The sequence below is a fragment of the Brachyhypopomus gauderio genome, chromosome 5 (genome assembly GCF_052324685.1).
Source record: "Brachyhypopomus gauderio isolate BG-103 chromosome 5, BGAUD_0.2, whole genome shotgun sequence".
NCBI lineage: Eukaryota > Metazoa > Chordata > Actinopteri > Gymnotiformes > Hypopomidae > Brachyhypopomus > Brachyhypopomus gauderio.
In genome coordinates this window covers 9,517,859-9,544,547 of record NC_135215.1, presented here as the reverse complement: position 1 = coordinate 9,544,547, position 26,689 = coordinate 9,517,859, and the positions used below count along the sequence as shown (strand labels likewise).

General features: G+C 44.7%; 1 protein-coding gene across 1 annotated transcript; it reads right to left on the bottom strand.

Annotated features, from left to right (window-relative positions):
- On the bottom strand, positions 1 to 24,829 carry LOC143514381 (leucine-rich repeat-containing G-protein coupled receptor 5-like). The gene is made up of 18 exons (XM_077005479.1): positions 24,417 to 24,829; positions 18,709 to 18,780; positions 15,886 to 15,957; positions 15,098 to 15,169; positions 11,012 to 11,227; positions 9,340 to 9,411; positions 7,842 to 7,910; positions 7,683 to 7,754; positions 7,360 to 7,431; positions 7,196 to 7,264; positions 6,742 to 6,813; positions 6,521 to 6,586; positions 6,358 to 6,429; positions 5,406 to 5,477; positions 5,054 to 5,179; positions 4,139 to 4,227; positions 3,720 to 3,803; positions 1 to 3,641 (listed from the first exon to the last, which is right to left on the bottom strand). The coding sequence occupies exons 1-18, from the start codon at positions 24,614 to 24,616 to the stop codon at positions 2,572 to 2,574; spliced, it is 2,637 nt and encodes an 878-aa protein (XP_076861594.1). The 5' UTR covers positions 24,617 to 24,829; the 3' UTR covers positions 1 to 2,571.
- Between the last annotated feature and the right edge of the window lie 1,860 nt (positions 24,830 to 26,689).

Here is a 26,689-nt window from a genome sequence, read left to right as displayed (position 1 = left end):
TAAAAATAACATGATTACATTGCTCTGGTATGAAAACAGCTATTCTATATACAGTCATGAGAATGCACACTTATTTGATGCGATAAAGACTCAAGTGCTATGTCCCATTTATAAAGAGTCACAAATGTTGCCTATACAGTTGAAATGACAACCTCTACATTTACTGAATCTGCTACCTGCTAATAACAAATACGAGGACACTGAGCATTAACAGAGCATTTAAGATTATTACAGGCAGGTGGCATCTTATGGGTGCCATGCTGTATTAGACAGGTGTACAGTCAACTGTGCCTTCAAAGCAGTCAACTACAGGGTTAAAAACAGTGTATAAATGAATCAATCAATCAATCAAAGTTTATTTGTATAGCGCTTTTCACAACACATGACCACCTGAACAGCTCACACCTGAACAGCTCACACTTGGCTTGTGCTTTTTTGTTCTTTCTTTACAGTCCTGCTTTTAATGGTCACTGAACTGAATGAAAATGATCTTATTGTATTTTCTTGCCATAAGTAATTTGATTACAAGATTTTAGATGTAATCTCTCTTGCTCTCTCTCTCTCTCTCTCTCTCTCTCTCTCACACACACACACACACACACACACACACACACATTTAAGTTTCATCAAATCCCATTGCCTGTCTTTCTCTTTGTAACCTGGAAATATTTGCTAGTGTTAAAAGTAATTCACTAACCTTGCATAACTACAGCCGTTTTTTAGAACTGAAATTAGAAGGTTTAACAATTTCTTGAAATATTAACTAATTTGCTATAAGAAATTAGAAGAGACTTGTGGATTTTTGGCCTTTATAAATATATTTAGAAAAGGCTTCTGTTTATTCCTCGTAATAGCATTTCCCTTGAGTTGCAATCACAGGTCAAAATAGAATACCATGTTAATGTGTTTCATGGTATATTATAAGAAACAAACAACTCAGGACCATTGTTATCCATCTGAATTCTCCGTCTTTACAGAGATGCATGACCCTCATGTATTAGGAGACATCTTGGATATGTCAAGTATAAATGGGAGCTTTATAAATGTGAAGTTGTATAAATGTGAAGTTGCATCAATTCTTCATCTAAGCATGAGCAATTTGTTGAAAATGATGTGCTCATTTAAAGTTTTATATAAACTCAAAGACATTACAAAGCACTATATGTTTGCTCTACATTATTGTTTTAATAAAGGAGCTACCATCACATTAAAATGGTACTTTCCATAGAGAAACCAAAGCTCACTACTTGTGCATGTAACTATGGATCATGTACATGGGCCTATTATTATACGTTATTTTTACATATAATATAATTTTATTTCCTTATAGTATAATACATATTATACATTTACTATAGCAGTCTGCAAAGCTGCTAAAGCCCAAACTACACATCATGGAGAATAACTCTCCCAAACAAACCAGTTTTCTCAGCTGTCTGAAATTTCAGTCATTTTCTCTGTTACAAGACACAGTACAGGTGAATATCTCCACCTATTGAAAATGTACACCCTCACACGCCACATTGCTTCTACCAGAGCTCAGAAAGGGTTTGTTCAGTTTTGTCATGTCGAGAAGACACCATGTTCCATGCTGTAAGGAGAAATCTCCTATACGTGCTCCTCCAAAGGCAGAACCTCAAGAAGTTAGAGGTTGATTGAATTCATACTCTCACATACGTGTTAAATGCCTGTTATTGTCCGTGGTTGTTTATAACAGCAATTGTCTGTCACTAGATGTTGAAGAGTGTTCCAGTTGGAGGTGCATTCATTAAACATTGAAAGTGTATTATAATTGATAAATGTAATAAAAACAGCACCCATAATGTGTAGGACTGGTGGTCCTACAGTGAGAGAACTGACCAATCAGAGCAGACTGGGCCCATCAGGAGGAGTGGCTTAAAGATAGAGGAGTACTAACAGTGTTTTAGACAGTGGAGATGCGAGAGACAGCATGAGCAAAAATAGACAGCAAAAATAAAATTATGAACAAAGCAAATGAGAATAGTAAGTCCCATTTAAATAAAACAGAGCAAGATATTTTAGTTGAAAGTGTTGAATTGTTAGAGAAATTTTTTTTCTCTCCTTGCCCACAGACCTCTCCTTGCCCACAGACCTCTCCTTGCCCATAAATGCCTGGAGCGTTTGGCTGGTAAGCAGCCATGCACACCCAGAGATTTTGTCATTTGATAGTTTAATGTAGGTTAAGACCCTGTCCTCAAGTCACAGAATAACGCCAAGGAAGAAGACATCAGTATTCTGCCCACGCTTGCTGTAAGACCAACACATACAAGAGTTTCAGCAAAGGCTGGGACTCCTTAACTCCTAACAGTGCAACTCATGCCAGTGTGAATTCACACCGATCATAATGATTTTGAACACTGATCTGAGGAAAAAATATGACGGTTCCGCAGAGCAGATTACAGATTTAAGTCCCATTAAATTAAATGAGTTATGCTGAAGTTGAATTCATGAGTTTAACTGAATGGATGCAGATAGCTCCACCACTGTCTTTTCCAATTGTGTATCTCCTTCAAGAATCAGAGAACATGTTTCATTGTATACTCATAAACACTAAGATGTACATACACAGTGCATAGCAAGATGGCTGGACTTGGAAGAGTGTCCCAAGGGCACCAAGGGTTTGCTTCCCGGTTTGTCTGAACCTGCTGCAGAGACCAGAGTCTGTGCGGAGTTCCAAGACTGCTTCTCCGCATCCTCCGAGTTGAGAGAAACCCGGCTGGGGTGGCGGCTCTTCCACGGTGGTGCCTGAGTCTGACGGAGGATGAGCCCCAGGTCCTCTTTAAAGTGGTGGTTAAAAAGCATATAGAGCAAAGGGTTAATGCAGGCAGGAAGAGGTCTGACCACCAGCAGCACCAGTGTGACCACGCCCGGCCCCACGGCAGGGAGTCTCAGCAAGGTGGAAAACGACAGGAAAGCTACTGGGAAGTAGAGGACGCAGTTGGCGAAGAGGAGCCAGGCCACGTGTCGGACCATGGAGCAGTCCCAGCGCTTGTCCGCCGCCCTCTCTAGGCTGCAGTACAGGCGTGTGTAGATGATGGTCATGGCGAGGTAGCACAGGGAGTTGACCAGCACCTGAGTCACCGTGAAGCCCAGCGCAGAGTGCTCGCCCTGGGGCAGCGGCAGGCAGAGCGAGGACGTGGTCTCTGCCTGGAGGAGAGGCACCGCGCTCATCACGAAGCCCGAGGTGAAGCAGAGGGCCACGGCCAGCTTCACCACCGTGGGCGATGCCCTGCCTCCTGGGGCAACTTGCCCACCACGGACAGAGAAGCCCCTCTCCACCACAGCCGCGGTCAAAAGGAAGACGCCGGTCTCTGACGCAAAGACAGACACAAGACCAGAGAGCTTGCAGCTTACGCTGCTCTGCCAGCGAGTTCCATAGCTAGCGAAACTGCCAAAGGTGAGGGTGTCCACCAGCGCCATGGAGGCACTGCACAAGCCCATCAGACTGTTGACCAGTGCTAGCAGGCCCACCAGAAGCTTCACAGGAGCCAGGAATGTCGGGGACAGGAAGATAGAGACCAGGACCAGAGCATTACAAACCAGGGACAAAACTGCTATTAGCCACACTGCACCTCGGATCAGCCAGCTCCCAAACAGATGGGAACAGGGCTGGAATGGACCTGGAGAAGAGAAAAAAACTAAAGTTATGCAGAAGCTCTGGCAGCAAAACAACAGTATTAATGAGCAGCTTCCTGTACCTGGAGCTGGAGAGCACTGGACAGACAGGTGAGACAGAGGCTCGTCGTCAGAGTCCATAAATGTATCCTCCAGCTCACGGTCACCTTTTAGGGAAAGATAGATATAAAGAAATACAAAGAGTCTGCTGAGATTTTCCACACTGTAATAGTGTGTAATTTATTTTAGGAACAACTAACTTAGCTGGCTTCAATGATTGTGGTCACTGACTTTCAAGATTCAAGATCAGGAACGGTTTTTGCATTAAACCTCAAAAAACACATTTTATTCAGCTGTTAGAGCCGTCTAAATAGGGCATTTCCAGGGCATGCTTCATTTTGGAGTTACAGACTTCTGCCCTGGAATTCTGCTCTGTGGATATCTGTAGAATTCGCACTGTGGATGTGTGTGGAATTCTGTTCCTTCCGTCCAGGATCATTACCGCTGTTCCTGCCTTTTCCCAGGAGGCTCCCGTATTTCTCCCATTTCAGAAATGCACAGCACTGAAATGCATATGGCATTTCCACAACCCTAGAAAGACACACCAGAACATGCATTACTTTTTCCAATGCTTAGCCAGCCAGGCAATCTTACAAGTTCTTACACCAGGGCTAAAATGCATTGCTTAAAATGACACTCCAATCTTCTGTTAACATCACGTTGTTGTTTTTGTGAATGTATACCAGATTAAAATTATGATCAATAAATCAACAAAACAAGTCCATATAAATTTTTAAACAACACAATACTGATTATTTAAAGTTCAGAAGTCACTATTTGGTGACATCATTACAGTGTTCAATCACAGCTTCCATGTGTTCTGCATGCTCTCCACCAGCCCGTCACCAGTCTGTCACCAGTCCGTCACCAGTCCGTCACCAGTCCATCACCAGTCCATCACCAGTCTATCACCAGTCCGCCACCAGTCCATCACCAGTCCATCCCCAGTCTGTCACCAGTCCATCACCAGTCCGTCACCAGTCCGTTACCAGTCTGTCACCAGTCCATCACCAGTCCATCCCCAGTCTGTCACCAGTCTATCACCAGTCCATTACCAGTCCAGTTACCAGTTGTTAACACTGCTTGTTAAATCAGATTTGGTTCAGATGATCACAGAATCATTACTTAATTAGGTAGTGTGTTGGAATTCAACAGTGGTTCCATGTGAGGTCACATGCAGAGATTAAAGTTTGGAGTGGTCTCTTAATTTGCTATTACTTGCAAATATTTCAATAACTCATGTGCAAAGGCACTATTTGTTTCACCTTTGAGTACCTGCTGCTGGGACATCTGCTTCAGATATAAGCTGAGCAAAAATGTGAATCACCTGGTTGGGTCCATTTGATGGTGCACTCACCTCAGTCTAGTAAAGCTCTCCACAGGCAGCAACTCCTGTAGATGTGCATTGCCAGCCAGTTTTAGATGGGTCAGCATGTGAAGGTCCAGTGTAGGCAGTGAAGACAACTGATTGGAAGACAGATCCCTGCAGACAAGAACGATCACCCACGATAAACACCAGCAGGCCTGTAAAGACCAAGAACACTTCTACAACACCATTAGCTTCAGGACCAGTATTACAAAACCTAATGTAATGCATCTAATGACAGCACTTTTAATTTGTTGTTGACACTGTGATATGCCGTCGTTGTTTTCTAGTGTTTGTTAACAGCGTCATCAGAGTGGTTTTAGTGAGGAATGTTGGAACTCACAGTTTGGTGAGAGCTGCCAATCCCGAGAAGGCAAGGGGATCCACAAAAGACAGTTCATTCCAACCCAGGTGACTAGACAGACAGACAAATGTAAAGACAAAATAAAAGTCCTTTAGTGAACACATAAATTAGTAACTTGGGGTAAAACCCAGTTTGTTCTGCACTGATACAATGCCATGTCATTGTGTTCCAGTGTGAAACACAGGACTGTGCAATCAAACCACAACATATAATACAAATTTCTATACTGAGATGAGTTTGTAGGGAACACCAGTTCACCTCTTTGCTGACTAGACTTATGGGTAATGTTGTTTCTTTTGTCATATAGAAAAGATAACACATGCTTGGAAATATGCAAACATTCAGACTAAAAGAACAACTGCTAAAAAATAAATCTGCCTGATTTGCGTCAGAGACTGGCTTTTTTATAGCTGAAAGTACACTGAAGATATATTTAACCAGCTAAGATAAAAGATCAGTTTACATATGTTTACCTTTCTCCGATTTGGTTTGTGGATTCACACATGCTATAATGAGCTGACTTCAGTCTTTCTGAGTGAAAATCCCTTTGAACACTCACTTCTACAAGCCAGAGTCTTTGGTCTGACATTGCTCTGACTCTCTTGGTTTCTTGCTGTCATGTGGAGGTTGTATTTGTACAGAGTATAAGGGCCCGCATGACATCTGAACTCATACTCACAGGGTCTTTAGTGAAATACTCAGGGTCTATAGTGAAATACTCACAGGGTCTTTAGTGAAATAATTAGGGTCTATAGTGAAATACTCACAGGGTCTTTAGTGAAATACTCACAGGGTCTTTAGTGAAATCATACTCACAGGGTCTTTAGTGAAATACTCACAGGGTCTATAGTGAAATACTCACAGGGTCTTTAGTGAAATACTCACAGGGTCTATAGTGAAATACTCACAGGGTCTTTAGTGAAATACTCACAGGGTTTTTAGAGAGGTTAAACCTCTAAACGTGTCCCCTCGTAGCTCTTGGATCTGGTTATGATGGAGATCACTGGTCAGTAAAGACAAGCTTTAGTTATTATTATTCCTGGTGTTTTTAACATCAACCATCCATAAAATTATAGCATACAATGGCAACTCACATCTTCTGGATCCGTTCACACCCTTGGAGACTGGGCAGGGATTTGAGTAAATTGTAGGACAGATCTCTGGAAAACAATTTCATGTGAGGTTTTGGCAATTGTTAGAAATATTCATTATCTAAATATCTACTTATATCTCTACACACACACACACACACACACACACACACACACACACACACACACACACACATCACATGAACAGTTTGGAGAGGACTCACAACATCTGTAGGTTGGGGAGCTGACCACACAGTGTACTGGGCAGAGATGTGATTCGTGCTCCTGTGATAGTGCTACAAAAACAGACATATCAGCTCAGTCACAGCTCTGTGACTCTGTGACTAGTTAGAAATAAACTCCTTCTAAACCACCTAAGCTCTAAGTTTAAGGCTCCTCATAAAGCAAATAGGAAAATGTACACTTACACTAAGCTTACTTACTACAGAGGGACCTTAAGCAACTCAGAAAAAACAAACTGAGAAGAACTTTAGTACAGGTATATTAGCTGATACTACTAATGGAGTGTACAGGTATATTAACTGATCTAGTGTACAGGTATATTAGTAGATTCAGCTAATAAAGTAGATTCAGCTAACGGAGTGTACATGTATATTAGTAGATTCTGCTAACGGAGTGTGTTTGAAGGCACACTGTAAGAGTTCAGAGGTGACTCACAGTCTCTCAAGATTGTGAGTGCCTGTGAGGTCTGGGAACTCTGTGATGTCTGCTGCGCCGTTTAAAGACCTAAACCCAAAAACCGAAGATTCAAGATTCAGTACTGCTGTAATTTCTGCCCGGGTCACGCGGAGCTTCACAGTCTGGGACGGAACTGCACTCACAGGGTTTGGAGCTCAGGCAGCTGCTGGAATGCTGACTTTCCAACAAAGTGAATGGGATTGTCATAGAATAATCTGTTTTAAACATAAAAGATTCAGATGAGCTTAATTAGATCTGAGCTTCTGCAAACCTGGCATAGGGAACTAAATATACAGAACAGTGCACCTTTACAAAAGTAACTAACTACACAGTAACCGCACAGTTACTCCACACTGTAGTTGACACAGTGCCTTTCTATGTGTGGAGGTGGGTTTATAGGTTTTAGCCAGCAAAAGCAACACTAGATGTTTAACAGGCTTAAGAATCATTGTCTTTGGACACCCACATGGTCAGCAGAGAAGGGTTCCCAACGAAGGCACGTTCAGGGATAGACTTGATATTGTTGTGGTGGAAGCCCCTGGAACAAAGCAGACACGCTGCTGAAGGTCTTGTGAGGTTGAACATATAACTATAAGATGGACAAAGAGACACTGCATATACTCACAACTCCTTTAAAGTCTTCAAGGATCTGATAGCAACAGGAAACTCTTCCAGATGGTTGTAATTCAGATCCCTGTAGGTTCAAGACTCAGTTTCATGAACACATTTTTTTTAAGTTACATGCATTTTTTTGAAGGTTTACCTTTACTTTTAGTGTATAACCCTGATCTGTGGTGTGTGACCTGTGTGGTGTGTGACCTGTGTGGTGTGTGATCTGTGTGGTGTGTGATCTGTGGTGTGTGATCTGTGTGGTGTGTGACCTGTGTGGTGTGTGATCTGTGTGGTGTGTGATCTGTGGTGTGTGATCTGTGTGGGATGTGATCTGTGGTGTGTGTGATCGGTGTGGGGTGTGATCTGTGGTGTGTGGGGTGTGGTGAATGTGTGTGGTACACCCCCTGACTGCAGTGCTACTACAGATCCATGCATGATGAGAGAAACATGTGCACAGGTGATAGAATTGAACAGAACCGCATGTTCATCTCCCCATGATGCCCAGCACATTTTCAGCTTTACCACTTTGAGTTAACCTGTGTTCACTGAATAGACACATTCACAAAACAGAGAAACTGTGTTCCTACATGTATCTATGTGCTGACTTCTAAATTCTAAAAATTCCCCAATGTTAACCCATACATATAGCTAAGTATCACTAAAACTATTCTCTTTCACCAATGAACTATTGTCTTGTCTCTTTGAGACCTACACTTCAGTTCATCAGTACAATAACCCCACACAGTAAACAGAATGATTATCCAAAAGTTGCTTTAATGATGTATAGTAAACACTCAGGGACCATATGCTGTTAGCTACGGAGGCCACACACTCTGAATGAAGTCAGCTGGAATTACCTTTCCCAGATGAGCATCACTTTGTTATACTTTAACTTGGTTTATGGTTCATTTGAAAAACATAATCAACATTTCTCAGGTTTCCTTCATCAACATCCATCATGTAAACCCTGTTGGCTTTGTATTTAAACAGATCCACTCAGGATTCAGTACCGCTCCTCTGAATGGGCATACATGCTTGAGATGTCTACTGAATTCTAGATTTTTCCAACTGGCTACATAAGACCCCCCATGAACACATTCAAAGGCTCAGGAAGAGCCAATCAAGATGTGCCTGTGTGTTCCAGAAATGAGATGGGACAGCAGAGGAACACTGGACCTGGTCAGACAGCAGCTGCAACGTGTTGAAGACAAACAGGATGCAGGATCCTTGATTTAGGACACCAGTGTCATTATGATGAAGCCTGTACACCCCCCCCCCCAAACACTGCTGTGAGTGACGTGTGCACTCTCACACTTTGAGGACGGATGAGGTAAATGTCATTACAACTGTGATATAATTCCCTTTCCTGCAAGAGATAAAGTCCCCATGAGAGAGACTACTGATCTGGAACTCTTATTTGCCCTGTCTGAGAAGAAGAGACCAGGACAGGTTCACAGAGAGGAGGACACTGGGAAAGGTACTTTCTCCATGTTAATGAGAGGTCAACTTACAGAGTCTCCAGGCTGTGTAACCCACTGAAGCTGTGCTTTCCCATGGAGACCACTCGGTTGTTATTGACATGCCTGAGGAAGGAAGGCAAAGGGAACAGTCAGATGGCCCCGCCCCTTCTGTCTTCACACACACACACACACACACACACACACACACACACACACACACACACACACACACACACACACACACACACACACACACACACACACACACACACACAAAGACTGCAAAGACAAAAAAAGTAACAAAGGCTTCAGGCTTCTTCCTACATCTTGTCTTTTGTGTCCAGTGTGGCTGTACACTGATCCTGAATACCTCGAGCTTTACGTGTGTCATGCACATTAGAGCAGCTGTACAGGGGGCGCTGATCAAAGAAACAGGACGCTGCCTTTGACTGCTGACTGATTCTTTCAGATGCCTTTGTGCTGCATTCAAAAGCCTGTTAGCAACAACTGCTCAAACTTAAAAAAACGAATATTTTAATTTAAAAGTATCAAATACAATCAGACGATGTAGATGGCCTTGTTATTGTGACTGCTCTATAATTCGGGAGGTTTATCTGTCAGTAAGAAACGCCTCTTCCTCACACTGAGAGCTGCAAATTTTATTAAGGTACGGTGCCCACACTGTACAGCAGAACTGAGGAAGAATTATTTTTAGAAATGAGCACTAAACATTAAGGACCGTGCAGGTTTTGCACTAATCAGTGTCATGGCAAGTTTCAGACTGTGAGCCTAAAGTGTTTCTCCTATGCTTCTCCGATCTTCCTGTCACAGCAAACCTTTTTCAACCGCCCCATCCCCGTTTGTCTGGGGCTCTGGTAGATTGCTTTTCTGTTTTTTTTTTCTTTAAATGTAACCATGTATACTTCCAAAATTCTAGTCATGAGTAACAATCTTACAAATTATTATTATTTTTTTATCTAAATTTGAAGTGAATGTTAACCTGAACTATGCTGAATGTCTTAATATTTAAACAAGAAGACATCCATATATATTCGTTATACATAAGCTTAAATAAGTTAGTCTTTAAATGAGCTAAAATAAGTTCAGTAAAGCTTAAAAGATTATCTGAGCTTATATAAGCTTTTACAAAAGCTTTCGAATAAGCTTAAATCAGATCAAATAAGTGTCTCTTATTTATGTCTCTTGTCCTTCTGCAAGTAATTGCATGCACGTGCTATTTCACTAAATATTTAGTTATTGGATAAGAGCAAACGGCACACTGTGCAGTGGGATCAAAGTTGGTAGTCCTCAGGAAGACTTGAATGTTTGTTGGAAAGTCAAAGCCCGATGCAATCAGGAGGTCAACTATACAGTACACAGAGATCTACAGTTCCCTCTGAATCAGTTCCCTCTAAATGCCTTTGCATACTGGCCATGTTTACATGAAGCTTTACAAATGTCACAGTTTTTTATCTTTGCTCTTCTGGAAGCAGTGGTTTTGTGTTCATGTGGGAGACATAACTGTAATGAATCTTGTTAGAATGTATCTAGGAAGACAGCTCTGTCTCACAGCGGTATAGTGTTTATCACATCCTGTTTAGTAATTGTTTCATTCAGCATTCAATTTCACTTTTTGCTCTCTTCTCTTTCCTTACTGGAAAAGCTTATTCTGAGTTGCTAAATGGGCTATAGGAGCAGAGCTGTTTGACTGCGTGGCACCCACAGCACAACCAGGCTGGACAGGTTGGCGAATGCCTGGTCAGGGATGTGGGTGATCTTATTAAGCGCCAGGGTCATCGCCTGCAGGGAGGACAGGACCCCGAGGGCCTGGGTGGGCACTTCAGTCAGAACGTTGTCATCCAGCCAGAGGTGACGTAGAGAAGACAACCCCTCGAAGCAGCGCTGAGGAACTCTGGAGATGTGGTTCGCATCTAAACGGCTGGTGAAAAACACAACAGGGGTTTGGACTTTAAAGGAGGGCCAATAGGAGGGCAGGTCTAAATACATAAGAAATTACAGATATGAAAATATGAAACATCAGTTCATGACATTAAGCTTTTTGATTACTTTGATTTTCTTTTGTGATGGTGACTTGATCTGAGCCAGATATGATTTCTACTGGATTTGATCAGCCATGAGATGTCAGGTGTCCACATTTTGCCATTTTAGCTAGGTGGTTAATGTTGTTAACAAGTAACTGAAATTACCCAAATATTGCACAATATATACTGTAAAATCAATACAAATGCCTCACAAGACATTATCTGGTTCACTAAAACCAGTTTAATAAAATGACAGTTCAGCTCTGTCCTAATGTCCATCACACCTGTTCCAGTTACAGGTACCAAGCACTGCTTGGTTGAAGTGTGTTGGGAGATGAAGAGCATTGGAGGATGAAGATTATTGGAGATAAGGAGTGTTGGGGGATGAAGAGTGTTGGGGATGAAGAGTGTTGGAGGATGAAGAATGTTGGGAAATGAAGAGTGTTGGGGATGAAGAGTGTTGGGAGATGAAGAGTGTTGGGGATGAAGAGTGTTGGAGGATGAAGAGTGTTGGGAAATGAAGAGTGTTGGGGATGAAGAGTGTTGGGAGATGAAGAGTGTTGGGGATGAAGAGTGTTGGAGGATGAAGAGTGTTGGGAAATGAAGAGTGTTGGGGATGAAGAGTGTTGGGGATGAAGAGTGTTGGGGGATGAAGAGTGTTGGGGATGAAGAGTGTTGGGAAATGAAGAGTGTTGGGGGATGAAGAGTGTTGGGGATGAAGAGTGTTGGGAGATGAAGAGTGTTGGGGATGAAGAGTGTTGGAGGATGAAGAGTGTTGGGAAATGAAGAGTGTTGGGGATGAAGAGTGTTGGGGATGAAGAGTGTTGGGGGATGAAGAGTGTTGGGGATGAAGAGTGTTGGGAAATGAAGAGTGTTGGGGGATGAAGAGTGTTGGGGATGAAGAGTGTTGGGAGATGAAGAGTGTTGTGTGGTGCTGCTGGGCTGGGAAGCACATGTAGTTATTTCATGCCATGTGCTCAGTGATGTGGGTGTCTGAAGCATCGCTCATGTGTTACTTTACCTCCATGGCCTAAAAGTACAACATACTGTGCATGCATGTCTTTGCTGATCACTTGCATTTAGGGTAAAAGATGTATTAATTTCATTTTTCACTCAACTGTACCTTTAAATAAACCTTTTTAAATACACTGTGTGTTCCTTCCAACTCCAATATAGCATTGCTAGTTTTAGCGATGGGAACCTTTATGTAGTTGCAGTGTTTAACTCATCTACAGACCACGTGCGTGAAGCAGAGAGTTTGTGTGGGCGTGGCCACTGGTCTAGCCTCCACTCACACCACTGCCAATATGTCTGCCTCACTCAGTTCAGAATGGTTCCTGATAAAGCCTCTGGTTTAAGAGAAGTGTTTAAAACACTTCAGGTTCTCCCTGTCAGTGAGAGACGGAGGTGAAGAGCTCCCACTCTGGTCCTAACGTCCACACCCTTCACCAGGAATTCACACCTCCTGATATCTGAGCTTCACTATCAACCGATTTATGTCCACTGAACTATGATGGATTTTATTTGATTTGGCATGGCAATGAAAATGCAGCTTTGCTGAACCGCTCATCCTCCACCTAAAACATTGTGAATGTGTAGCCCGCACAGTACAACAAATACGGGATATGCTGGAGCTACAGTAGATGAAACAAACTGAAGTAGTCAAGTTTTCAAAACTGGTGGATTTTTTATTCCAGAATTCCAGACCCCACGAATCAAACCAGTTTAAAATTGCTCTCAAGTTTGTAGTCAATTTGTTGATACTGCTAAAGACATGCCATAATGCAACACAAAGAATAAAAAATTGCAGAAGATGACAGCTTCCTCTACAGAACATGAAATAAAACTCATCAAATTGTGCCCTCTACATAATCAAAAAAAGAAGTTGCCTTGAATCAACTTATTTTGGACTTTTGTGGAGCTGAGAACAACAGCACCACCTAAAGGTCAAATGAAAAATACAAGTTAGTCCAAATGAATCAGCCTCAAGCTGTAGATTCACCTGGTCTGTCAGGGACGTGTTTTCATGTGTTCCACAGAGGGGAATGTCCCTTACATTACAGTCTGTTTGGATTATATATTTAACCCACAATATCTGGCTCCACTTCCCTTTGTCTGCATTCAGTACTACTGGAAAACAACACACTATAAACAATTAGAAAAAGGTCAAGAAAACACATGGGAGACGACAGTATTGACCACCTCTGTAACTCACAGCCACAGTTTCATGATGGTTATGGTTCAGTGTCCCGGTCTGTTCATACCCAGAGGGTAATGATCTAGCTGGACGACACTGGTACATCACACGCTTGTGTGTTGGGATTAGCTTTGGGCATCTGATTGTCAGAAAAAAGTACTGCTAATGTCAAAACAGCTTTGTTGTGTTCTCATGTAGGCTAGCATAATTAACTAATGAACATGGAGAATGACACAGAACACTGAGGTCATGCTCATGATGCACTGATTAATACACCAGGAGAACAGAACAGGTTCCTCTAATTGACCCCTGGACCCCTGCCTTCACTTCACACAGACCAGCAGGTAACTAAACAACAGTGAGAATATCAACCAGAGTAATGAAACTACTGTAGGGAAATAACTGGGGCCATTTTTATTAACGTCTGTATTCAATCTGTCCATCTGGGTTCATTGCCTCACCCTTAAGCACTGCCTTCACACTCCAAACACAGAACTCTTACCCCAGCCACACACTCCAAACACAGAACTCTTACCACAGCCACACACTCCAAAAGGTGGGTACAATTTACAGGCTTAAAAATTAATTGGCATGCAAAATATTTGCAGTATAGGAACAAAAATACTAAAAACCAAAAAAGGGAATAAATAGAAGAGAAGTTGTTTGGATTTAAACAAACAATCAGAAACCTGCTGTCGCCAAATCAGGCTGAATCTGCTCTGAGTCTGGTTATGGTATGTACATGTGTACAATCCATTCCACATGGCCTGCTGTACCCTGTCAGGTTGATGTCTCAACAGTCTCAACATCGGTGACATGCAGAAAATAGCAAGAGCACCACAGAATTAACCTTCTCTTTCAGCCAAGAACATACTTTCAATTTAAATAGGTTTGGTCCAGCGAAAATAACTGGCATCATTAAGCATGCTGTCTCTTTTAAATAGCTTCAGTGGCTTCCATTGACGGCAAAACCTTCACTGTGAAATGAGGAGAAACTAGATAGCCTGTCTTCCGCCCCTGGGCTCCGTAAGTACAGCCTGCAGGGTCGCCTGAGTCCCCTCTCAAAGCCTCCAGACAGGGGCTGCGCTTTTCTCTTCACTGACAACTATTACCAAAGATGCCCGCGTGACAACAGTCAAACAATGAGCACTCTGTTCACTTCGCCAGGCGGTCGGGGCTACGTGGAACCACACTTAAGGATGAATGTGATCTAGAACCGATATTTTGCATTTATTTGAGAGGGAAGAGAACTATGAGAAAGAGGTGAAGAGAACAGATGGTTTACAGCTCGAATGCATTGAGAGATAATCTGTTTTCACCCCCCCAGTACCCTTTCTCTGTCTTTCTAAAGTGATCAAAGTTGAAGCCTCCTGAGGCCTCTGGACTGAGCTGAAGTCCAAGGGTTCGCTCTTCATCCAGTGTCTCTCCGTGCCAGTGGCCCCACCCACCACCTTCTGTTTCATATGATAATTAACGGAGCCTTGGCACTGTGGGTGGGGGGTGTTCAAAGAAGAGAAAAGAGAGTGTGTCTGAGAGACATTAAGCTGTGTGTGTGTACATGTGTACTCACAGGGAGTGAAGGCTGTGGAGGTGCTGGAGCGCCTCGCGGGGCACCTCCTCAAGGCGATTGTTCTGGAGCATGCTGGAGGGAGAGGGAGAAGGCAGAGAAAAGGCCGTCAGCTCTAGCACGGGATGTGTATGAGTGCAAAGGGGCCCACCATTCAGGAGCAAGAGGATCGCCAAATACTGCCCCAGAGGATTGCCAAATACTGCCCCAGAGGATCGCCAAAATCTGACCCAGAGGATCGTCAAATACTGCCTCAGAGGATCGCCAAATACTGCCCCAGAGATCGCCAAATACTGCCCCAGAGGATCGCCAAATACTGCCCCAGAAGATTGCCAAATACTGCCCCAGAAGATCGCCAAATACTGCCTCAGAGGATCGCCAAATACTGCCCCAGAGGATCGCCAAATACTGCTCAACAGGATCACTAAATACTGCTCAAGATGTGTTCACTCTGCTGTCTCCATCACTGGCTCACTCACAAACTCACTCACTAAAGTAGAGCAACTCTCTCACAAGTGGGCCAGTCTACTGAGCCTCTGCACCTGTTCTGGCACAAACCCTCTGCCCCAGTGTTCTATTCTGCCCCAGTGTTCTATTCCGTCCTAGTGTTCTACTCTGCCCCAGTGTTCTATTCAGCCTCAGTGTTCTATTCTGACCCCGTGTTTCTATGTATTTTCTTTTTCACAAAGGTCCAAACAAAAAAAATTTCATTTATTGGCTCTACTCAGTGGCTGTGATGGTAGGGACCCCAGCTCACACGTACCTATACACAGACATGAACATTCACTCACAGCACTTGGAGACTGACGAGCCCATCAAATGCTCCTTTAGGAACGTCTCTGAGCTGGTTCCCTGCTAATCGCCTGAACAGGGAAAAGAAGGAACGTGAGGGGAGAGGACATTAATCGTTAATGCTCCAGAACGTTCGCTTTGTATATACCCTTTGTTTCATGTCTATGATATGATGAAGTTTGTTTGGATGCATATGTATGATATGGACATATGGTGTGTAAGGCCCGTACAATGTCTTAATGTCACCAATACTCTAATTTTCCTCTCATTTCCACTGTTATAAGTGTTATGCAAACTTCAAAAAGCCGTAACGTGGCATCATTATGAGAGGGAGAGAGCATGCCGAGGACTCCCAGAATGCCTTGCGTCTCACACAGACAGGAATTAGTTCAGATTAATGTTTTAGATGTTTAATGTGTAGTTTTAAACTGGTGCATGTGTGTGTGTGTGTTTGTGTGTGTGTGAGTGCTTGGTTTATTTAGTTTGTGTTCTTATTACTTTTTATTAGTGTTAGTAGAGTTACTGTCATCATCTTGTAATTTTCTGTTTATAATTCTTGCCTGTTTAATCACTAGTCCTGTTCTGCATCTGGCTGTGTGTGAGGCTTGTTAAAATCGTGGCCAAGCTGGCAATAAAGAGCTTGTTGCTAAAACAGAAATATCTCTTCACTCTTTGTGCTCATGCTGTAATATTTTAAGGGCTATACCACAACTTTGGAAGCCACGTGTAAAACTGAGACAGCGATGACCTCACGCTCGATGAACGTGCTGGATGGTGTTTGGTGGAGTGTCACACTGACGCTCACTCATTCCTTCACACTCAGGTGAGGACGCAGTTCTCACTGTGAGATCCTCTCTGCAGTGCAGAGGCATTTGCCCCCGCAGGACATTTGCCCCCAGTCAGGATAATGCAAACCAGTCAGGATAATGCAAATGGACAGTGGACAGTGTTAAAGTTGTGTCTCTCCATGGTGGACAGTGTTAAAGTTGTGTCTCTCCATGATGGACAGTGGACAGTGTTAAAGTTGTGTCTCTCCATGATGGTCTCTCACATGACTGTGCTACGAACATGTTTCTGCATGACGGTCTCTCGTTTGTAGAGTGCTAGAGACGTGTCTCTCTATGCCAGGGACACCTTTTCACCTTTCCACCTCTTCCAGTCAGGCTCAGAGTCCGCCAGACCTGCTTATGCCAGTGTTACATTCCACACCATGTCGAGAACCATGGCAGGAAGGAGGCCAAGCTCTGAGCTTACCCAGCATGCCACTGGTTGAGTCCTAACGCAACAGTGCCATTTGTTGCGGGGACGTGTTTTGTCGTGCCCCTTGCGAGAAAACCAGCAAGGGGAGAAGAGCTAATGAATGAGGACACATCCAGCCCAGACGAACCTGCTGCTATCGGACTGACCCGGTGCTCCTCACCTTAGAGGCCTTCCAGGAACATCTCAGCTCATATCCCTCACAGGACAGTTTGCTCTGGATAGACATGAAAGCACAACTGCTGCACCTGAGCACACTGCACTGGGAGAATTTGTTCTCTCTCTCTCACTCTCACGCTTGGTCATCCCAGCTGTCGGTTATGGGGTCAGACAAGCAGCTACAGAGAGGCCACAGTGAGTGTGGCAGAGAACTAGTGACGCCCACGGTCTGTTTGTCTTTTTATCAGGCATCAGGAATGAGTCAGAATTAGTCAGTATGACGCGCATTTGAGTTTTAGAAGTATTTTATTCCCATTTTATTATTGTTGTTCTTGTTTTGTTGCTATTTGTTAGGGTTGGTAAAAGCATCAAAGCTTTTTTCAATCAATTTTTATCAATCATCAATTACTGGTGTCACCAGATGTAGCTCCTTGTGCAGAACCCTTTCACCAAAGTTACTTCTAAAAGTATATGATAAATCAAAGTGATAGCCCAGAATGTCCTGGAACGTCCTGGGTCATCCTGAGACGTCCTGATGGACCATTAATGATGTGTTCAAGATCATCTGCTTTGGAAGCTACAAACACACACACACACACACACACACACACACACACACACACACACACACACACACACACACACACACACACACACATTTCACAGTGTAGATTATGCTCTGTCTAACAATCCATGCTTTTATGTTGATTGTTTTTTTTTATGCCAAAGCCATCTCTGATGTTTGTGTCCCAAATGGCTTGTTTGGTTTTATCTGACCACAAAAATCAAATAACCGATATTCAAGCGTGCAGGCAAAGGATTTTAAATGAGCTTTCCTCATAATCCTGGTGCCTCTGACTCACAGCCAACATCTGCAGCACTCCAGCTGTCTTCCCTGGCAAGCAGCTACTGGTTCAGCATGCCTCTTAAAGCCCTCTTTATTATGCGGTGAGATGTCCTAATCACTACAATTCTACCTGTGCCGTGAAATCTGTGTGTGTGAGGGGAACTCCCCCTGTGAGACACACCGCATCTTGATACTGCTCACTCACGGCACATCGTGCTAGCATGCTGCCTTATTCATAGTATTATTGTATTGTTTGTTTCCCTTGCTGTGAAACTATAGTGTGTGTGTGCACACGTGTGTGTGTGTTTGTGTGTATGTATACACACATGTGTGAGTAGATGGGTGGATCATACTCACACATATGCGTGTGTGTGTGTGTGTGTGTGTGTGTGTAGATACATACATGTGTAAGTAAATGGGTGGATCATACTCACGCCTGTATGTGTGTGCATGTGTGTGTGTGTGTGTGTGTGTGCGCGTGCGCGTGTGTATGTGCGTGCGTGTGTGTGTGTGTGCGTGCGTGCGTGTGTGTGTGTGTACATGAGTGGATCATACTCACAGCTCCTCAAGAAAGTGAAGGTTGGTGAAGGCTTTACTGGGCAGCTGACTAATGTTGTTCATGCTCAGGTCACTATAGAGAGACAGAGAGAGAGACAGATAGAGAGAGAGGGAGGGAGTCAGACAGAGGGAGTCAGACAGAGAGACAGAGTGAGAGACACACAGAGAGTAAAAGATGATAAATAGAGAGCAATTCTGACATTACTTTTAGAAACTGAACCGTGCTGTTCAGACACCACTTGTGTCTTGGTGACCCACCAAACGTGATGTGGATGTGCTGACTCCCACACAACTGGAGACAACTCTCATAAAACTGGAGTTATTCCTGTAGTTAATCCTCAATAAATGTATTTATCTTCTCTTGTGAATATAATTGAGCTGAAATCTATAAATCATACTGTATCAATTAATTTAACATATTTTTAAACATAATTTTACACTCCTTTAAATGAAGTTTTCTAATTCCATTTTCTTTTTCCTCTTATACATTTTGTTTGTAAAGCACCTTGTGTAAGCAACTTTTACATAGCTCTGAAAGTCTACTGGACAATAATTGTTCAGGTATCTTCTGAAATGAAACTTACGTGAGAAAAATCTTGATTAAAACTCTTCAAAGTCAGAACTACGACGTGTCATAGCAACAGTTTATTTCTATTTGTGTCACATCGTCAGTGTCCGTAGCACACCAAAGAGTCTGCTTGTACCCAACCCGAACAGCAAGGAGCCAGGAGTCATCGCGGCCTGCATGAACTAGAACAAGTCCAGGAACAACAGCGCACGTTGCCTCAGGAAACGTGTCAGAGCATCACAGCAAAAAACTGAAAAGTCACAGAAAACACCAAGATGTGCTTCATGATCCAGTATGTCCATGTCAACAGTCTCCATGTCAACAGTCTCCATGCTACCTTCAACACCTGCTATGAGTGACAGCTCCCAACATCCACCTGCTTATCCAGACTTCCGCCAAGCTCTCAGACTATAAACCATGCTGTTTGTCAATGTAGCTGGTTAGTTTCCTCTCCATCAACAACAGCTGCTTCCCGCATTGATTAGATAAACAGAACTGCTGCACTGGGTGTCGTAAAATCTTTTCATCTGCAGTCCACCTGCCCTGCCCTGTCCACCTGCCCTGTCCTGTCCACCTGCCCTGCCCTGTCCACGTGCCCTGTCCTGTCCACCTGCCCTGCCCTGTCCACGTGCCCTGCCCTGTCCACGTGCCCTGTCCTGTCCACCTGCCCTGCCCTGTCCACGTGCCCTGCCCTATCCACGTGCCCTGTCCTATCCACGTGCCCTGTCCTGTCCACCTGCCCTGCCCTGTCCACGTGCCCTGCCCTATCCACGTGCCCTGCCCTGTCCACCTGCCCTGCCCTGTCCACATGCCCTGCCCTGTCCACGTGCCCTGCCCTGTCCACGTGCCCTGTCCTGTCCACCTGCCCTGCCCTGTCCACGTGCCCTGCCCTATCCACGTGCCCTGTCCTATCCACGTGCCCTGCCCTGTCCACCTGCCCTGCCCTGTCCACATGCCCTGCCCTGTCCACGTGCCCTGCCCTGTCCACCTGCCCTGCCCTGTCCACGTGCCCTGCCCTGTCCACCTGCCCTGCCCTGTCCACATGCCCTGCCCTGTCCACGTGCCCTGCCCTGTCCACCTGCACTGCCCTGTCCACCTGCCCTGCCCTGTCCTGCTGCCGCGTGTGAGCTGGACTCACTGTTACATGGGGCATGAATAACTGGTCCAGTCTGAAATCTGCCACACATTCTCACTGCCACACATTAAAATGAAGTTTAAGATCATTAACCAGGAGGTTCTGCCCACAGCATCTTGCTCTGTGTTTACAGTTCATTCTAAATTGCAGCTCAGAGCTAATTTTAGGAGGAGCTCGTTAATGGAGACAAACGAGCAGTCCTGCAGCGGACGCCGTGACGACCCCAAGACAGAGGGCAGATGCCGTGATGACCCCAGGACAGAGGGTGGGGTTTAGATCACACAGCAGCTCTGGGGCGCCTCTGGGTAATGAGTGTTCATGTAGCAGAGCAGGTCCTGGTGTTTCCTGGGAGGAGAAAGACCTGGGGGGAGGGGGGGGGGGGGGGGGGGGCACCAGAGGGGCAACTGCAGCGCTCCTCCGTGTCTTTCCCAAGGGTCTAAAGTATCCAGGTGCAGGGGGGCTGAAGTGAATTACTGGGCACCTGACTGCTGAAGGGTAGATGCCTGTTCAAAGAGGCTGATGGTCTCACTCTTGTGGTAGACTGTCCGCCGTCCTAAATGCGAGGACAAAGGACGGCTTATTTCCTCCCGGTTACTCACTGTGTCTATGTGAAGCTGTAGGATACCTGTCAATCTTATCAGATGGATAAAATTGTTAGGTAGCATACAGCCTCGAAACCCTGTCTGGATCCATCTGAATAGCCGACCAATTCATGGAGTCACTGTGTCTGCAAGGTACACAAAGCAGAAACAGAACAGACAGAGGCTTTGTTTGTTTATGGCCACTGCAATTAAATGCACAGCCTTGGGACCCAGGGGAGCTGGAGAGGACAGCAGCAGAGAGCAGGCGGTGTGTCGTGGGCCTGCTTCATGCCAAAGAGACTGTCAAAATAAAGCAAAGTGAAACACTCATCTAACCTGTCACCCCTGCATCTGAAGTCTTAGCCCAGAAAATAATATGTGAGATGAAGTCTGGGAACTTGTAAAACAAAGTATGATGTGTGTGGCAGTACGGCTTGGTGTTCGGTTACACGGCTTTAAAAACCTGCTTCTGAGTGGAATAATGAATCAGTGTGGGCTGAATGGGGCTGTACAGGTCTCACCTCCCTGCACCTGCCACACCACCAACATCTGCTAGCAGAGCAAGAAACGAGACAAACAAGTGTCTCAAAAATACAAGCACACACTGGTGGAGGGCTGGGGTGGTCCAGGCTGGCTGGTTGTGGGGGGTAGGGGTGGGGCACTAGGACCAGGCTGGCTGGTTGTGGGGGGTAGGGGTGGGGCACTAGGACCAGGCTGGCTGGGTGTGGGGGGTAGGGGTGGGGCACTAGGACCAGGCTGGCTGGTTGTGGGGGGTAGGGGTGGGGCACTAGGACCAGGCTGGCTGGTTGTGGGGGGTAGGGGTGGGGCACTAGGACCAGGCTGGCTGGGTGTGGGGGGTAGGGGTGGGGCACTAGGACCAGGCTGGCTGGTTGTGGGGGGTAGGGGTGGGGCACTAGGACCAGGCTGGCTGGGTGTGGGGGGTGGGAGTGGGGCACTAGGACCAGGCTGGCAGGGTGTGGGGGGTGGGAGAGGGGCACTAGGACCAGGCTGGCTGGGTGTGGGGGTGGGAGTGGGGCACTAGGACCAGGCTGGCTGGGTGTGGGGGGTGGGAGTTGTACTGAAAAAAATTTTTCACAAGTTAGGTGTAAGCCAAGCTGATTGATAAGATTGCTAACACTGCAGTCCTGCCAAGATTGGCTGAGTGAGCGTGACTAGTTTCAAGTGTTTTATGATGACTTTGATATAGTGCTCCATCAGCACATGGTCTTTACACACTACTGCACTGTGTGAATTAGAGAATGACGACGAGTGTACAAGAGACTTAGGAGTGGATGAACCCAGTCTAGTGTTTCCGATGTTTCAGATGTTTTAGATGTTTTAGATGTCTTCCTGTTTGTTTCAAATTCTCATTTCTAGTGCAGTGAATAGTCATAGTTTTGAATTTGAATTCTTTTATTAGTCCGCACTAATCCACTGCAGTTTTCTTCATCAGGGTTCTATGTAACATATTTTAGATTGAGGGTTTTATGATTAGTTAAGGATCACATTTTTAGGGTTAGGGTTTAGGGTTTAGAGTTAGGGTTTAGGCGGCAGTTAGGGATTAGGGCTTTAGGGTTAGGGTTTAGAGGTAGGGTTTAGGCTTCAGTTAGGGATTAGGGCTTTAGGGTCAGGGTTTAGGGTTAGAGTTAGGGTTTAGGCTGCAGTTAGGGATTAGGGCTTTAGGGTTAGGGTTTAGGGTTTAGAGTTAGGATTTAGGCTGTGGTTAGGGATAAGGGCTTTAGGGTTAAGGTTTAGAGTTAGGGTTAGGGTTTAGGCTGCAGCATTTTGTTGGGATTCACATGATTTGCAAGTAAAATAGACACTTAAAGGCTTTTTTGTGTGTCTCATGTGGCAGCCTGTTCTTCATCCTGTTCTTCAGCCTGTTCTTCTGAGTTGTTTCTTAGAGGGTCTAATCCACTAACCAGTAAATAGCTCCGCCACTGACTGGAACAGATGTTTTCTGGACAAAATCACAAGCAGTCTAATTAAGCATGTGGACTTCATGCCAGGCTGATCAGCGTGGGCAGGGAGAGAGGCAGGCTCTTCTCCCCCTGCTCCTCCCTCTCTGCTCTTCTCCCCCTGCTCCTCCCTCTCTGCTCTTCTCCCCCTGCTCCTCCCTCTCTGCTCTTCTCCCCCTGCTCCTCCCTCTCTGCTCTTCCCTCTCTGCTCTTCATTCTCTGTTCTTCTCCCCCTGCTCCTCCCTCTCTGCTCTTCTCCCTCTGCTCTTCTCCCTCTGCTCTTCTCTCTCTGCTCTTCCCTCTCTGCTCTTCCCTCTCTGCTCTTCTCCCTCTGCTCCTCCCTCTCTGCTCTTCCCTCTCTGCTCTTCTCCCTCTGCTCTTCTCCCTCTGCTCTTCTCTCTCTGCTCTTCCCTCTCTGCTCCTCCCTCTCTGCTCTTCCCTCTCTGCTCTTCCCTCTCTGCTCCTCCCTCTCTGCTCTTCTCCCTCTGCTCTTCCCTCTCTGCTCTTCCCTCTCTGCTCTTCTCCCTCTGCTCTTCTCCCTCTGCTCTTCTCCCCTGCTCCTCCCTCTCTGCTCTTCCCTCTCTGCTCTTCTCCCTCTGCTCCTCCCTCTCTGCTCTTCTCCCTCTGCTCTTCCCTCTCTGCTCTTCCCTCTCTGCTCTTCTCCCTCTGCTCTTCTCCCTCTGCTCTTCCCTCTCTGCTCTTCCCTCTCTGCTCTTCTCCCTCTGCTCTTCTCCCTCTGCTCTTCCCTCTCTGCTCTTCCCTCTCTGCTCTTCTCCCTCTGCTCTTCCCTCTCTGCTCTTCCCTCTCTGCTCTTCCCTCTCTGCTCTTCTCCCTCTGCTCTTCTCCCTCTCTGCTCTTCTCCCTCTGCTCTTCTCCCCTGCTCCTCCCTCTCTGCTCTTCCCTCTCTGCTCTTCTCCCTCTGCTCCTCCCTCTCTGCTCTTCTCCCTCTGCTCTTCTCCCTCTGCTCTTCTGTTGACCACATACACATTAAGCTGTATTTGAGATCAGAGTCCACACTCTTCCCTATTTAGTCTTGGACCCTGCTCCTCTCCAGGAGAACTTATATTTTATTTTTATCATTTTTATAGCACAACCCTTTGAGACCGCAGAGGAACTGTATTAACAATAAAAACCTACATGCTCTTCTCCATCTGCTCACAACTGACTCACCACATGTGTGTTCACACTCACAACTGACTCACCACACGTGTGTTCACACTCAGACGGACTCACCACACGTGTGTTCACACTGTCTGGAGTGAGCTGTTTCACAACACTGAAGCCATGTGTTAATACACATGTGAAATGTGAAAAGCCATGTGAAAATACACTTCTTGAAAACCTTGGCTAATAATTTAAATGTGTCCACAGATGAAATACCCTGAACAACTGCTCGATGATCGTCATGACATATTATTCAACCGCGTATGCATTCAGTTTTTCGTGGTGCGCAGGTGCGATACTTACAGGTAAGAAATGAAGATGCTCATTGCAGACGGAAGCGCTTGGAGCCCGAGATCCGCGCAGTCAGCTCGCAGAAACGTGCCGTCTTCTTCGCAGTGGCAAAGGTGAGGACAATCGCTGAGCCGAGCTCGTGGCTGCGACCACGACCCAGAGTCCGAGACCAAAACCAACAAGAGTATTAGAAACGTGCGCACAAGCGTCATCTTCACGGTAGTTCAAAGAACCAACAGAAAAGCCTTTAGCTAAGGTTTGCCCGTTTAAATAACTTATTCTACGTTCGCAAAATTACAGCGTATGTTTATTTGGACCGTGCTCGCATGGAGAGTTTTGTCAGCGTGTACTTTCAAGCTTTCCCTACGGTTTTCCACAGCCTTTCTCACCAACTGTAAATGGCCTCAGTGGTACAGTGTCTTTGCTTAGCTTGACGTCACTTTACACCTTTCAAAAATCAGAGCGCAGCGTGGTGGGCAGGGCGCTCGAGACACTCGAGAAGCTCAGGGAGAAGCACGCGGATCAGAAGTACGGCGCATATTTGTCAGTTTATAATCAGACATTTACTTTAAGTCGGAGTGGTTTTTATATATTAAGTACATTTTAGCACTGCTGGAAACCTTTATAATAATTGAAAATAACACACATACAGAGAGAGAGAGAGAGAGAGACTCAGCATAAACAAATCAGCATAAACAAATAGGCCGACATTATCTGTTGTAATTAACAAAAAAAATTTATAGTATTACAAGAGAGTAATATTACCTGACAAATTGCCTTTTCCTCATTTCGTTTACTTGTTTAATTTTATTTGTGTGTATGTTTGTTTATTTTTTAAAACATACTAAAGTACACAATATTTCCAGCGAAATAGGACGAGAGAGGTTCCTCGTCAGCTGTGCAAGCAAAGTGTTTCTGTATATATAGGAGCAACAGTACCTGTTTAAATCACGACATTAATTCCATGGGGAGTAGTGTGTAGATTAGATATTGTACAATAGCCTATATACAATGTGTAATATAACATGCAATATTGTAACAGTGTTTAGGGCTGAAGTTTCTCTGGGAAAGTGGCAGATTCACGCCTCATTGGTGTCACAGACGTGGCTTTATGATGTTGTTTAGTTTGTTATCTGTTGGCCTAACCAGCACAACGAAAGGCCAAACGGCGTAAGTCCCCAGCACAACAGAAGAGAACCAGTCACAGTATACCGAGTGTGTGCAGCTCTGAGCACATGGCCAGGCTAGCAAACATAATCACCATAATGAATTAATCATACCAATAACACAGCAGACACATATATGTACAAGACAGACACATACATGTACAGGGACAGACATACATTAAGAATAATAATCAATAAAGAAAACAGATCCACCCTAGCACATTCATACACACACACACACACACACACACACACACACACACACACACACACACACACACACACACACAGCCTGTTAGGAACTTATTCACATTGCATGTTTTGAATTGCATAAGTTCTAAAATTATGTTTCTTAAAAATAGAATAGAAGAAAAGAATGGGGGGACACTATATTGCAATAATCAAACTGTGTTTTTCTGCCTCGATATTTTTCATGACAAAGCCAATTACCAAACCCGTCAGAACGTGATAAAGCTGTCATGACTGAGTAGTACTATCTTGCCCCCTAGTGGCTCCTGTGAAAAGTGACATACAGTTAATCCATTGACATTTAGACCACGCCCTAGCCCCAACTCCAACACTGATCAGTGGTCTAACGGTCTAACTACGCAATACGAAAAAATGCAAGATTTTAAATTAATTAAAAAGTGCACAAAATCTCTGTCATTTTTTGTCTCAACTTAATTACCAGGACCTCAGCAGAGACAGGTGTTTGGGTCCAGTGTTTTCAGTACACGCCTCATATATATAATCTACTTGCACATCATTGTATTCCATTTGTTTCATTGAAATGTCCCGAAAATGAAAGGCATTCTTGATCTTCCCTATTACACGACCCTATCATCAGTCCCTGGTTTCTACACTCTAATGCTTTCATGAATGCATGAAACAATGACCTTTATTTAGTTCTTCAATTTGAAGATATTATGTTACTAATGTGTGTGCTAGTGGGGAGTTAGGGTTAGTGTGTGTGCTAAGCACAAGTCCAGCTTCTGATGGGTAAAATAAATATTCCATCTTATATGAAGCAGCAATCTCAGTCAGGTCATAGACTCAGTCAGTCAGGTCATAGACTCATTCAGTCAGGTCATAGACTCAGTCAGTCAGGTCATAGACTCA